Source organism: Sceloporus undulatus, chromosome 4 (genome assembly GCF_019175285.1).
Source record: "Sceloporus undulatus isolate JIND9_A2432 ecotype Alabama chromosome 4, SceUnd_v1.1, whole genome shotgun sequence".
Lineage (NCBI taxonomy): Eukaryota > Metazoa > Chordata > Lepidosauria > Squamata > Phrynosomatidae > Sceloporus > Sceloporus undulatus.
This window is the reverse complement of record NC_056525.1, coordinates 82208241-82222230: the sequence shown is the minus strand read 5'-3', so window position 1 is coordinate 82222230 and position 13990 is coordinate 82208241. Positions and strand designations below refer to the sequence as shown.

At 40.4% G+C, this 13990-nt stretch overlaps 1 protein-coding gene across 3 annotated transcripts in view; it reads left to right on the top strand.

The window, feature by feature from the left end:
• Positions 1–13990, top strand: part of SLC1A7 (solute carrier family 1 member 7) — an 88466-nt gene that overhangs the window by 8657 nt on the left and 65819 nt on the right. Inside the window, exons 1-3 of one of the 3 annotated variants that reach the window (XM_042461287.1) lie at positions 977–1064; positions 2329–2517; positions 6648–6727. In XM_042461287.1, the coding sequence (XP_042317221.1) occupies positions 6684–6727 (44 nt within the window). In that variant the 5' untranslated portion in view covers positions 977–1064; positions 2329–2517; positions 6648–6683. Of the gene's footprint in view, positions 1–976; positions 1065–2328; positions 2518–4165; positions 5295–6647; positions 6728–13990 lie in introns of those variants that run through there. The other 2 variants (XM_042461286.1, XM_042461288.1) reach the window with 2 other exon arrangements.

Genomic DNA, 13990 nt, shown 5'->3' with positions numbered 1-13990 from the left:
GAAGATGTCTCTTTCATCTAAAGTGTCGCCATGAGTCAAGATCAACTGGAGAGCAGTTAACAACAATAAAAGCTAAAAATATAATTTTGCTTACCGCTTTTAAGCATCTTAAAACTGTGAGGTGGCTGCCACGCTGCAGAAATAAAACAGTTCAACACTGCATTAACTGCCAGGGGCTCAGTGCTATGAAATGCTGGGGTCTGAGACATTTAGCCTTTTCTGTCAAGAGGGTACCACCAAATTACAAGTCTCAGAATAGCATCAAGGCATGGCAGTTAAAGTGATGTCAAACTGGATTATTTTTGCAGTGTGGCAGGAGTCTCAATAAGGAAAAAGGGGAGCTCCAATAGGCCCTTCCAGTTACTATGTAGTGGAGTGCTTTCAGATCCATTCAGACTTGGCCAACCGATGAGAAGGTTTCCTTGGCAGAGGGAGGTTTGCCTTTGCCTTCCTCTGAGGCTGAGAGAATGTGACTTGCCTAAGGTCGCCCAGTGGCTTTCCATGGATGAGCTGGGATCCAAACCCTGGTCCCAGAATCATAGGCCTGATTCAGTCTGAGACTGATTTAACTGCCCTGGTTCACTGCTAGGGAATTCTGGGAAATGTAGTTTTGTGAGCCATTTACCCTTCTCTGTCAGAGCTGTTAGAGAGCCACAATGAACTACAATTCCCAGGATTCCCTAGCACTGAGCCGGGGCAGTTAAAGCAGTCTCAAACTGGGTTATTTCTGCAGTGTGTTTTGGATCATACTGTAGCTCAAAGCACTAAACTACTCCAGATGGAATGGACTACAACTCCCATAATCCCACTGAGGCATAATTTAGAGGTGGGATCATGGAGGTTGTAAGGGTCACAGCTAAAGGGATTCTGTTTTTTGGACAAAGGCTATTCTTTTCCCTTGGACCGAGGTCCCCTCAGAATTAGGCACTATATAACCCACTCCTTTATGGCAGGAGCCTAAAATGTCGGCTGAATGGACAGGAGTAAGAAACGACAGCTCCCGCCTCCAATCAACACTGGCCTACCATTCCTGCCGCGGCAAGAGAAAGCGGCTACCGGATTGGGTAAAAAGGATTGCGTAAAGATCCATTTTACCAATCAGTGTCGCCCAAAAAACCCGCCCCCTTTTCCTTGAAGCAATGAGCGGGACTTCGGCCTGTAGGGGGTGCTATTTCCCTAAACGAAGGGTTGAGCTAGAAGTGGAGCGAGAACTACATTTCCCACAATCCTTCGCGCTCTCTCACAGGCTGCATCCACACTGGAGAAATAACCTGTTTTGGCAACGCTTTAACTCTAGCTCAAGGCTATGGAATTCTGGGAGTTGGGGTATGTCCATAGCCTTGAGCCAGACAGAGTTAAAGCGGTGCCAAAACGGGTTATTTCTCCAGTGTGGATGCAGCCTTACTTTCCTCTGTGTATCTAAGGAAGCAAACCAAAGGCTGCCATCTGCACTGCAGAAATAATCCATTTCGACACCACTTTATCGTCCATGGCTCAATGCTGTGGAATCTTGGGACCTGTAGTTTGTTGTGGCACCAGTGCCCTGACAGAAAAGTTTAAACCTCTCTCAGAACTACAGATCCCAGAATTCCATAGCATTGATATTAAATTTCAATTGAAATTTAATCCAGAAATCCATAGCATAAGTTCTTTTGTCCCCAGAATAAAGAAAAGGCATTTGTGGCTCTCTCTCTCTCTCTCTCTCTCATATATATATATATATATATATATATATATAAAATGTGGCAGATGTAGCCTCAGTGCAAAGCCAGCAAGTGTTGTCTGGCTAACCTATCTCTTTCCTGGATATCGTGTGTCAAATCATTTTGCATTATGTCTTGCTCTATTTACTGTATCATACATTTCAAGAATTACTGTTAAGGTAAATTTTTGATGTGTTAATATATGTAAATAAGAATCGATCTTCTGGATCAATCTTCTGGAATATTTCAGATACCCTTGATGCCATTGTCGGCAAATTTTGTCAATATAAGGATAGGAAAATAGTGATATATATACATATAGTGCATATTAAATGGTCCAAAAAGTGTTTCATGCATGTGGGAAAACCCCGATGAGAATCCTGAACCGATGAGAATCTTCACAATTCAGGACTTATTCTACACGAAATTCACACATTTCTTTCTGCATTTTTTGAACAGAAAGTAATATTTCTGTGCTTAAAATGCTGTTTCCTGTACAAAAAAACCCTGAAAATCTTTCACAGAATAAGTTGTGAGCTGTCAATAGTCTTTGAAAACTACAGTTCTTGAATATTTTCTCACAGTGGGGAAAAAAATACTAAAATTACACATTGCTTCCTTCCAGAATGAAATTAGCAAAGAATTACTTCCTTATTCAAGATACAAGATATGAAAGTATAAGACACAGAAGTCAACAAGGAGTCACAAAGGCAAAAGAAGCACGTGAGTCCAGCTCCAAAGACCTCCTTCCTGAAGCAAACCATTACCAGATAGATGAACCCTCATCTGCATCAGTTTGCAACAGAACAATGAGGTAACCCTTGAAAACTATTGAAATTGAAATTGTTTTGCTAGGAAGAACATAAGTAGCACATATTCACCATAACTACTTTTGCCGTGGGACACAAAACATCATAGGCTGGAAAATATAGGGGCAAAACATCCTAGGTTGGCATCCTATCCAGACGGACATGTAGTCTCATAAATGCTGGGGATTCACATTTTCAGCCTGGCAGCTCCCCAGCAAAAGGACTTCCTAGACGGTACAGATTGGGGAGTTGGAAATGACATCTGCAGCACTCTCCTGGCTGCAGAGCATATTGAAACAAGCAGTTGTAGTAGAACCCCAAGAGGTCTCATAACATGCCTGTTCTTGACATGCCCTGTGAGTAGGAGAGCGCTGCAGACATCATTTCCCAATACCTCAATCTCCAGAACCTCAGAAGCCCTTCAGTTAGGACACTGCCTGGTTGGCAATGTATAGCTTTGGGTGAGGACATCATCATCATCATCATATCTAACTATGACAACAGAGCTTTCTCATCCTACGACAACTGATGATGCAGGATCATTTGGCTGGTGTGGATGACTCAGGGGCTGTGCAGACAGCCCTGAAGAGGCAGCCTCCAGGTGCCCCTTTTACAGCCAGATCAGGGTCATGGCAACTGCACGCCGCGGCCTCGATCTGGCCTTTGCAGGGCACAAAAGGAGCCACTACTAGTGCCTCCTTTTTGCGCCCTGCAAAGGCCACGATAGCTGCGGCTTTATGGCGCTCCTTTACCGCCGTGTCGTGCTGACACAGCGCTGGAGGTACACCATGATGCCACACGCCTTGTGTGTGGCACACAGTGTCATGCCGCCTTGGGGGTTGAGCCGGGGCATGTGTCGTGTAGACGCTACACCCCAATTCCGCCCCCACCTGGCCCAAACTATCGGTCTGCACAGCCCCTCTTTGACTACTGTAAAAGAGGCAATTCAAGCAGAAGGCATTTTAGAGACAGATATAGGAAACCTGGAAACATTTCAGTTAAAAATGTTTAGTTAAAAGTTAAATGTCCAGTTAACAACTGTAGTGTTGTGTACTGCAAGGAGGCTTCTTGTTTATTATTATCTCCAGTAGTTCTATAAACCATAAAACGGTATTTAAAGGAAAACCCAGCTGCTCTATGAAGATGGAGCAACATCTGTGACAGAGGATTGAATTTTTTTTTTTTGAAGAAGAAAATGTACTGTTTATTTTTCCAGCAGTTCTCAGTTCTGAAGAATGGACACTCTTTAGAGGCCTTGAATCATCCCTATTCATTATCAGCTGCACACATCTGCTGGTGTTGAATGAATCTCCCACTCAGTATCTCCATCCTCCCCTTTTTGTGTGCTGAATCATTAGATCATTGAGACATCTTTTATATTCTGCTAATTATGGGACATATGACAACAATTAATTGTTTGTTTATAAGTTACAAAAATGCCTAATATTCTTTATAAGAGAGGCTTCCTATTCCATGGATTATTTATCCATAGATTCCATGGCTTGAAAGTATTTTAAAAAAATATAAATTCCAAATAGCAAACCTTGATTTTTCCAATTTTATATAAGGGACACTATTTTACTATGCCATTCAGCACCCATGGATTTTGGTATCCATGGGGGGGGGGGGGTCCTGGAACCAAACCCAGTATATACCAAAGGCCCACTGTATTAATAATTAACATGTAGAATACTGAGACAAATACACAGAAAGGAAAGTCATTCTTATGGCTGATATTTCTTGTAAATTCTTCCCTTATCTTGAATGAAGAAGGACATTAAAAAGAGAGAGAGAGAGAGAGAGAATGTTTAATAGCAAATGCCAATTATCAGTAGCCCTTCTGTCTTTAACATGTTTTAAGTCATGCATTTACAGGTGTGTGTATGTGCTTTCAAGTCGCTTGGCAAGTTATGGAACCTCATTAAGTTCATGGGGTTTTCTTAGGAAAGGAATGCTCAGAGATGGTTTTGCCAACTCCTTCCTCTGAAATATAGTCTATAGCACCTGTATTTGTTGGCAGTCTCCCATCCAAGTACTAATTAGGGCTGACCCTGCTTAACTTTTAAGATCAGACAATACATCTGCACATTTTCTTTTCACCCCAACAGTAACAGTGAAAAGTAAGCCTGCTTAAAGTTCAGTCTTTCACCTACCTTGCCCTCTTGTGATAACAGTGTTACTTACCAGGCTGTGAATGACTGCATGGGAAACGCAATTTCTCCTTAGCCATTTCTCTTCTCTTCTTATTCTTTGACTTAATGAACTCAGTGTTTGTAAGAGTTGAAGAATGTGCAATGATATTCATTTGTTTCTCATATTGGGTGTTCCTTTGCTTTGAGATCACTCTTGTTTCAAAAATACTACTTTGCTCTGTTCTAATTTTCCAGAGTCCCTAATCTTCTTCCAGGTTCTTATTGATGTAGTCACTAATAGGATTGTTGGCATTAATTTGGAAATAATGCCAGCTACATGCTTGGTGGCTATTGGCAGAAGAGGTGACCTTGCAGGTCAGCTAAGTGGTACTAGAAATGCTTTGATCTAATCTATACCAGTAGAGAGACAGCTATTCTAACAAGAGCGGCTGGCGAGGTCTCTCTCTCTATGGGATGCTGATTCTCTTCCAGAGAGCACTGAGGACAGCATGGCAGTGGGTTTCGATGCAATGCTGGCTCGGGTCAAGGATGTGTGTAAAAGAAATGGTTTACTCATTCTCTCAGTGCTATCTGTCATAGTGGGATGCCTCCTTGGATTCTTCCTCAGGACTAGGCGCCTCTCTCAACAGGTTAGTGGCACAAGCAAGTGTGGTTGTGGTAAGGAAAGGTGTATTTGTTGTATAACAAAATTGGAGACAAAAAGCAGGTTGTCAGCATTTCCAGGGTACATTTCAAGATAAAGTGGTATTTTGTGAAGCACATTGTCTTGTTCTTAATGAATGGATTTTTTTAAAGAACCTTAACTTACCTTAATGTTAGTGTTTTCCATTATCTGTTAGCCATATAAGATACACAGTGCAGGGATTTGAGAGATCTCACAAGAAAACCCTGTTTTAAAATTATACATGTGAATAAATGTGAGGCTCTAAATTGCAATGGACAATATGCTAAATATCTTTAAAGGCTGATATTATTGTGAATTTTTGGTACTTTATGAAAAGACATGTCATATTTTAGAGGAAATTATGTTGTCTTACAGTACTGTATACAAAAAGGTAGTTCCCTCTGCCATTTATTCTGAACTAGTCTCATTGTTTTAGATAAAATTTAGAAGCACTTCAAAATCAGGCCACAATATTTCAATGTTTTTAAAATATATATTTATTATTAGAACAATCTCATCAGTTAGTCTGCATTATAGTATTCCATTTCCTCCTTCCCCTCCTCATCCCTATCCAGAGCACACTATATAAAAGAGAAACAGGTTCATTAACATTTTTGTGAAATAATGGGACTTCATCTCTCTTTTAAAACCTCAGAGAGTATCTTGGTATTAACTATCTCTTATTAACAACTGTAAAATGAATTTCATTCTAAATCTTGTCATCCATGAGAAGCAATATTAACCCCAAGGAAAGTAAAACAGAATAAGTATCTATCAGAAACAAATACTCTTTATTGTTCTTGGGCTTTTTTCTTTCTTTCTTTTAGTTTGTTTTGCATTTTGTTATCAGTGTTAACTTTAATATAACCACCACCCTACAGGGAAATGACATATTGATAGAGAAATGGATAGGTGTCTCTCAGTTGAGAGAACCTTTAGTACCTTTCTACCAAATTGCACTTAAGAACAAATTATTTCCTGTATTTTACCTGTCATATGGAACATTCATCATTAACCTGATAACTTTAACTAATATTTTTAAGCCAGTGCAATTAAGACTGGGATCATATTCCAAAGTACTGAAGTATTAGACAATCCTATTTTTCCTTCACATACTACGGTGCTATTTCATCTTATTTAATTCCCATCTCTAAATTTCTTTTATCTGTGCAATTTAAAATGGCATCCACTGAGATAAAACCAAAGATAAACAGATAGCAGCATTGACTATGATAATCATAGTCAATGCTGATATCTGTTTACTTTGGTTTTATCTCTATATTTTTTCAAATAAATAATACACCTCCTTATTTCATAGGAAATTAATTATTTCCAGTTTCCTGGAGAGCTGTTGATGAGAATGCTGAAAATGCTGATTCTACCTCTGGTTGTTTCAAGGTAAGTTAGTGGATAATAGACTGTGGTATGGTTTGCAAATTAGTTCCCTAAAATCAGGGACGTAGCCAGGGGGGGGGGGTTCTTGGGGTCCGGACCCCCTCCTTCCATTAGAAAAATGAATGGTGTGTTCTGCTGTGCTGCCGCCGCACTCAAGCCCCATTATAATGGTGGCACTTAGTCTGGACCCCCCCCCCTTCCTAAAATCCTAGCTACGTCCCTGCTAAAATGATGACATAAAAGAAGCTTCCAGATGTATCTGAACTGATTGTACCCTGAAAGCAAATTCACTGAAGATGTAGGTATACAGTGAATGGATATTTGTGACTTGCTGATTTAGAAATAGTTAAATTTTAATTAAGATGGTCACTGCATTATCTAAGAGCTTTTTAGAGTATAAATACGTAGAGAATGAAACATTCAGTTCATAGCAGTTCTGAAGCAAACATCAAATCTCAGAAGGAAGGACAAAGGAAGGAAGCAGGATTTGGAGCAAAGAAAAACCAGCCAGGAAAATGTTGATTCCCCATTCTTCCACACAATTTTTTTTCACTCTCAGGCACAACTTTCTTGCTTGGATCTTTTAAAATAAAAAATAATGTTAGGAACCCTAATAACTATAGTCACACATAAAAATGTAGTTCATTTTTCTTAAGTTGTATGAGTTTGCAAACAATGTGTTATAGTTAACATATTAGATGCTTTCTGGTTACTTTAACTAGTAAAATCAAGAATATTAGTTAATGTACACTATTATATTGAAAATGGTGCTTGAATAATCTCTTGTTTTGGAAATAATGCTAACAAGAAAACACGTTATGTAATGTGAGCTGCCCCATGTGTTGCACGGACAATGACATGGTTCTGTCTCACAACAGTTGCTTTATATGATAAATTTATTACAACTGTACACCTCACTGCTTTCATATTTCAAGATCATTTGACAACAATTGATTTGCTTTACAATACATGGTACGCATTAAAGATTTATAGAAATGTATGGAATACACTTAAGATTAAATAGAAATAAAAACACATTCTAGCAGCATTAATGCAAATATGGCAAATTTTGCCCATCCGCATGACGGGATTTTTATAATGGTGGATACTGCAGTTGTTCATTATCGTAGGTCTCTTCTGAGAGATGCTTTCTAAAAGTGCCTCCTAAGACCAATGTATCTGATGAATAGTTAGATTTGTGCTTGCTGTTAGGGTTCAGGTCCAAAGTTCTAGTACTGTAGCTAAGGTCTTCAAACACCCTGTTTTAGGCTGAACTATAATTACTTGAATTGCTGTTGCTGCCAGCATTGCCATCTTTCAAACTTAAATTGGGTTTTTAAAACTGCTTACAAATCCACTAAAAAGTATGTCCCTATATGGTAAGAACTTTGTATTTATACAGCGTACCAATGCTGGAAAATAGTTAGTGCTTGTCAGTCGAGATCCCCGTATCAAAAATATAAGAAACACCCTGAAAATAGATAATACCCTATATATGTACTGTTCTGAATCACTCTAGTCTCTGTGCTATGGTTTTCTGAGTAGGGGCATTATGAATATGCATTCCCTCCTTCCAATTAGCAAGAAATTCAAAAGCAATATTACTTGGTATAGTTTCTTTTAGATGAGATGGTTAGGGATTGAAAAGCTGTGATCTCTGTAATATTTATTTTATTTATTAATATACAAGAAGAACACAGTGGAAGTACATGGACACTCTTACTGTCAGTTTGTCTCTACCTGTAAGACTACCAAGATCATCTTCAGAGGCTTTCTTGTATATTTCAACAGCCATAGAAATACACTTAGTATCAATGAGAGGTCCTTTTCAGGCTTTGTAACTGGCTCCCAAGAGGGGCTGTCCCAGCTCTTTAATGACCTCTTGGAAGGTGATGAAAACCTTCCTTCTCAGAAAATAAGCTGGATTGTTATCCATTTCAGCTGTCATTATTTTATATAACATGGTTTTCTCTAACTTTTGTTGTGCTTTCTTTTTAATCTTGGTGCTGTTTTAAGGTCTTAGGGCTGGTTTGTAAGTGTTATTTTAAGTTGCTTCTTAAAGATGTCCCCATCTTTCCTCTGATGAGCTCAAATACATGGCTGTCCTCTTCCCTACTTCACAGCAACCCTGTGAAGATGGTTGATCTGAGAGAAAGTGATCTGAGAGAGAGGATTTTTATTCCATACTTTAGTTAGAAAGGCAGGAGAAGGGGTGGTGGAGAAGAGATCTCATTAAAAATATTCAAGGGAGATCCTTGGCTAACCTTGACCATCTGTTCTTATTAACATAGTTTTATGAAATATCAGCCAACCATACTAGGCCAGCAATCATTCTCTCAGCAGCTGTAAAAACATATCACCCTTTCAGAAAGAGCTTTCTGTATGTCCATACCAAAAAAGTTCCTTGTAGTTGAAATTCACTCCACTTGCTTGTGCTATGATAGTTTAAGACCAGGACCCTAAAACCTAAACATTTATCAAACCTGACTTCTTATTAGTGTCTCTACCAGATTAGTCATCCAGACAGTAGCATGTTACATATTCAAACCAAGTAGAGGACTTTTAAATTAATTTTCCTTAAAACATATTTCCAAACTCTGAAATCAGGTTGATCAGAATGCCCTATGCAAAAGTTTGAAGTAATTTTCACAATGAGAGAAATGTTTAGTCAAGTAGTTCTTAGTAGCTAGGTATTTTTTTAAGTGTCTGTCCTCAGAATGAGTTGAAAGGTGCCCTGAAAGAATGAGCAATTCAAATCATAGCTGGTTAGAAGATAAATATATCTTGGAAACATGTATTCAGGTTACAACATGTCCAGCAGGGAAAATGTAATTACCTATTCTAAAATATGAACATCTTTAACAAGACAACCAAATTTCAGTGTAGTATTTTTAAAGGAAAATTAGATGGGAGTGAGTCTCATTGAGATGAATGGGCTTTGGTTATAAAGATATGGAGAAGCAGTCTGAAAGAAGTGTAACTATTAGATTCAATCTTGCTGTATTACATACTCTCATTATTTATTATTCAGTTGCTCAAACATTTTTTTATATATGTATGTATGTATGTATGTATATATTTGTTGTTGCTATTTGCCATCAAGTTAGCTTTGAATTTTGGTAGATATAGGGTTGCCATAAGTCAGGACCTCCAAACCGGGACAAATGTAGGACAAATGTAGGACAATTTTTTTTTCAGATGTAGGACACATTTTTTTAAAAAATGGAGGACACGCGAAAAAATTGATTTTTTTAAAAAAAATGTTGATCTAAATGCCTGTTTCTTAGGCATGATCAAAATGGAGGACATTTGGGCATTATTTCTAGACAGATGTCAGAAATAGACTTCCCTTTCTGGCAAAACACCCCCAACCTCCATTCCAAAACACACACGACAGCGCATTTGGGCATTTCACATGGCTTTATTTAACATGGCAATCTCTTGCATCAGAGGCTTATTCCATAACCAAACCCCTTGGGTTTAACACTTAGCATGGTTTAACATGGCTATGCATACTGAACATGTCAAGGTGGTTTCACCGTTCTTGCACCAAGTGTACTTCTCAGAAGTGTGTGTCAAGGGACTTTGGTTTTTCTTCACTGCGCATGAGTTTGTAAAAATCACAGCAATTTACATTGGCTTTGCCTCAGAACCAAAACCACACAGAAAAGGCACTTTGGAAAGTCACACTCTCTCAGCTTCTGAAACAGTGCATGCATGCCTCTCAAGATGACCCACTCATATCTTCATCATCATCATCATCATCACCACCACACTATCACTGTCAAAGTAAGGGAGACTTCTTAGCATTAAAAGCCCACACACACACACCCCAAAAAACCCCCACCTTGAGGCCTCTCTGGCCACTCACTCCTTCCTCTCCTCCTTTTCCTCCTCCTACTCCTCCTCCTTCTCCCCTTCCTCCATTCACCTGGGGGCTGGGGCGGACGGGGCGGAGGAGGAGGGTCGCGCGCGGCTGCGCGCAGGAAGCCAAGCGCCTCCAGCTTCGCCTCCTCCACGCGGCCTGCTGGAGAAGAGGGGGCGGAGAAGGAGGCAGTGAGTGGCGCGGCCGCGCAGAGAGGCAAAGGCGGACGGAGCCAGCGCCTCTTGCGCCCGGGCGCGCCACCCTCCCTGCCTCCCCGCGCGGGCGCGCCACCTTCCCCCCCCCCCTCTCCCCCCTCTTCTCCTCCTCCCCGCGCGCCCGCGCGCAAGAGGCACTGGCTCCGTTCGCCTTTGCCTCTATGCTGCGGGCGGGCAGCGAGGAGGAGAAGAGGAGGCGGGGGAAGGTGGCGCGCCTGCACGGGGAGGCACCTCCTCCACCCCAGGCAGGCCTCGCTGTCCTCCTCTTCCTCCCTGCCTCCCCGAGGCGGAGGAGGAGGGCAGCGAGGCCCTGCAGGCCACAGCGACTTGGCTGCAACTGGGGGGGTCCCGGTTTTTGGGCTGCACCCGTGCCGGGAGGGGCCCGGGGGGCCCCAAAACGGGAAATACATGGGTGCAGCCGGGTTATGGCAAGCCTAGGTAGATATGAATGAGATACCTCCATGAGCCACTTTATAAAGGATCAAAATAATAGGTCCCTGAGTATACCTATACAAATCTTTTATTTATAGATTTAATTCAAATGTTTATGCGTTGGAGACTCTTTGGTCCACACTGAATGTAATAAGGCCATAATTCATGTGTGTATCCTGCTTACAGGTAAAGTAATGGTGTAGGGGATTCTCAAAAATAGTGTCTCGGCCTTTCCCCTTGTCCTCTTTCTCTTTCCTTAGCCCAATGCTCCATTCTCAGCCCTTTTACAGTAGCAGAGCTGAGAAAGTGCTTGGAACAATAAATGTATTGGAAAAATTGCTCTTATCAAGCACTCTTTCCATATCCCTTGTCTCATTTGCTGTTAGAGCAGTGGGGGGCTCAAGTAGCATAAGGCTTTCCTACGTGTCCTGTTTACTCACACTGTCCTCAAGCTCTCCTTGTTTGCTCAACTATAAATTGTATTGCATAGCCATCAAAAATCAATGCATCTAGACAACAAGACCATGTGGTCCCCAGAATTTCCCAGGTGTCTTGGGTCACATAGAGACCCCCCCCCTTCCCTCCCTTTCTCTGTTTTTCTTTCCTTCCTTCTACAAGATGATGAGTCCCAGTTCTGTTGAGCATTTCCTCTATATAAAGCTTTCCTTGTTCTGTTAGTCAGGACTTAGGCAATGAATTTATATATGTTTATAATGTACGTCTCAATGTAACTATGGAGTTTATTACACAGAATCAATTTACCAACACAGAGCAAATGCGAATTGCACTCTGATTTCAATGTAAGTGAGAATGAGCCTTTAATCTTTCCAAAGAAAAACTAACAGCACAAGAAACTACCTCTAATTCAAGAAAACTGAGGGAGGTGAGTCAGAAAGACAGAAGGTCCATGCCTATACTTCATGTACTCCTTTTCTTCAGAATCTAAAGATCAGACTTCCACATACTGTACCTAGTAACAGGGCAGACACATATAAACAAGCACGTGACAGCTACAATCATGTCTATTTTTGGCCCTTATGTATGATTTGAAATATGATGAGATCTATTATAATCTGATTCTGGATCTCTTTATGTACTGCTAAATGTACGTCAGTGTCAGTTGTATGTTCTTATTTCTAAGTATTTTCTTGCACAACATAAATCCACAGAGAATTATGTAAATATTACTAATTTCCAACAGAATACAGAGACACAAAATGGTTCCAATTTGCAAGGGTGTCAGGCAAAGCTGCATTCTGTCATCCTACTTGTTCAACTTGTACACAGAAAATATCATACAAAGAGCAGACCTAGAACAAGGAGGAGTGACGATAGGAAGAAGGAACATCAACAATATAAGATATGTGGATGACACCATATTACTAGTGGAAAACATCAGGAACTTGGAACAGTTACTGAAAAAGGTCAAGGAAGAAAGTGCAAAGGCAGACTTGCTGCTGAACATAAAGAAAACATTAATGACCATGAAGATCCTACACACATTTAACCTAGACAATGAGACAACGAGAAAATTGAAATAATCAAAGATTTTTCATACCTTGGATCTATCATTGATCAGAACAGAGATTGCAATCAAGAGAGAAGTCTAGGAATGGGAAGGTTGTTACAAAAAAAACCTAGGCAAGATATTAAAGAGCAAAGACATGCAATTGAGCATGAAAGTTAGAATTATCCAAGTCATGGCATTCCCCATTACTAAGCTGTAAGCTGGACAGTGAAAAAAGCAAGTAAAAAAAAACCCCCAACCCATTTGAGATGTGCTGGAGAGGAGTGCTGAGGATACCATGGATGGCCAAGAAGACAAACAAATGGGTTGAAGAACAGATCAAGCTTGAAATACCCCTAGAAGCCAAGATGATTAAATTGAGGCTATCATACTTTGGCCACATCATGAGAAGCCACAACTCATTGGAAAAGCCAATCATGCTAGGAAAGGATGAGGGTAGTAGAAAGTGAGGAAGACCACCCATCAGCTGGATACACTCAGGGAGGTCATGGGCAAGAATCGACACAATTCTTGGAGGTGTCTCATCCACAGGTTCGCCATAAGCTAGGGCTGACTCGAGAGCAGTTAACAATAAAACAAATCAATTTCCATTCTTCTTTCCTAGACAGCAAAATTTTTCTTATGTCATTTTGATCTTTACACTGTAAATCTATACACATCTACTAAGAAGCACTGCTAGAGTTGCAACATCACCAGTGTCTGTCTTAGAGCCAAACAGATATAGTATGGCCTCCTCATCCATGGACTTACCATCCACGGATTTAAACACCCGTGGATGGCAAGCCCCCATTGTTCTCAATGGTGGTGCATGCACACGGGCACACTAGCAGGCATATACATGCCATGCCACCATTAGGGAGAACAGGACTGGGGGTCCCACATTTTTCAGTATCCATGGGATGGGGGCGGGGGGTCTGCAATCAAGATCCGACTGTATTTTGAGGTTTTATCTGTTACTTATAATAATTTAACTTGCTTCTTTTTATACTGTCTAACAATATTTGCCTAAAATGCTTATCTTTGTTCAAAAATAAAACAGTAAAATAAAGGGGTTGAAATCATGAGATACTAAAGCATGATTTCAAGATTGTCTTTTGTTTGCATAAATAATTTCTGATCATTTCAAGAGCTGAGTCTGAGCATGCATTTGAACCTCTGTTTTCAGAATCTCCCTTGAATCTGGGTTCCAGATTGTCACTATTCATTTTTATCATACTTGCATTGTC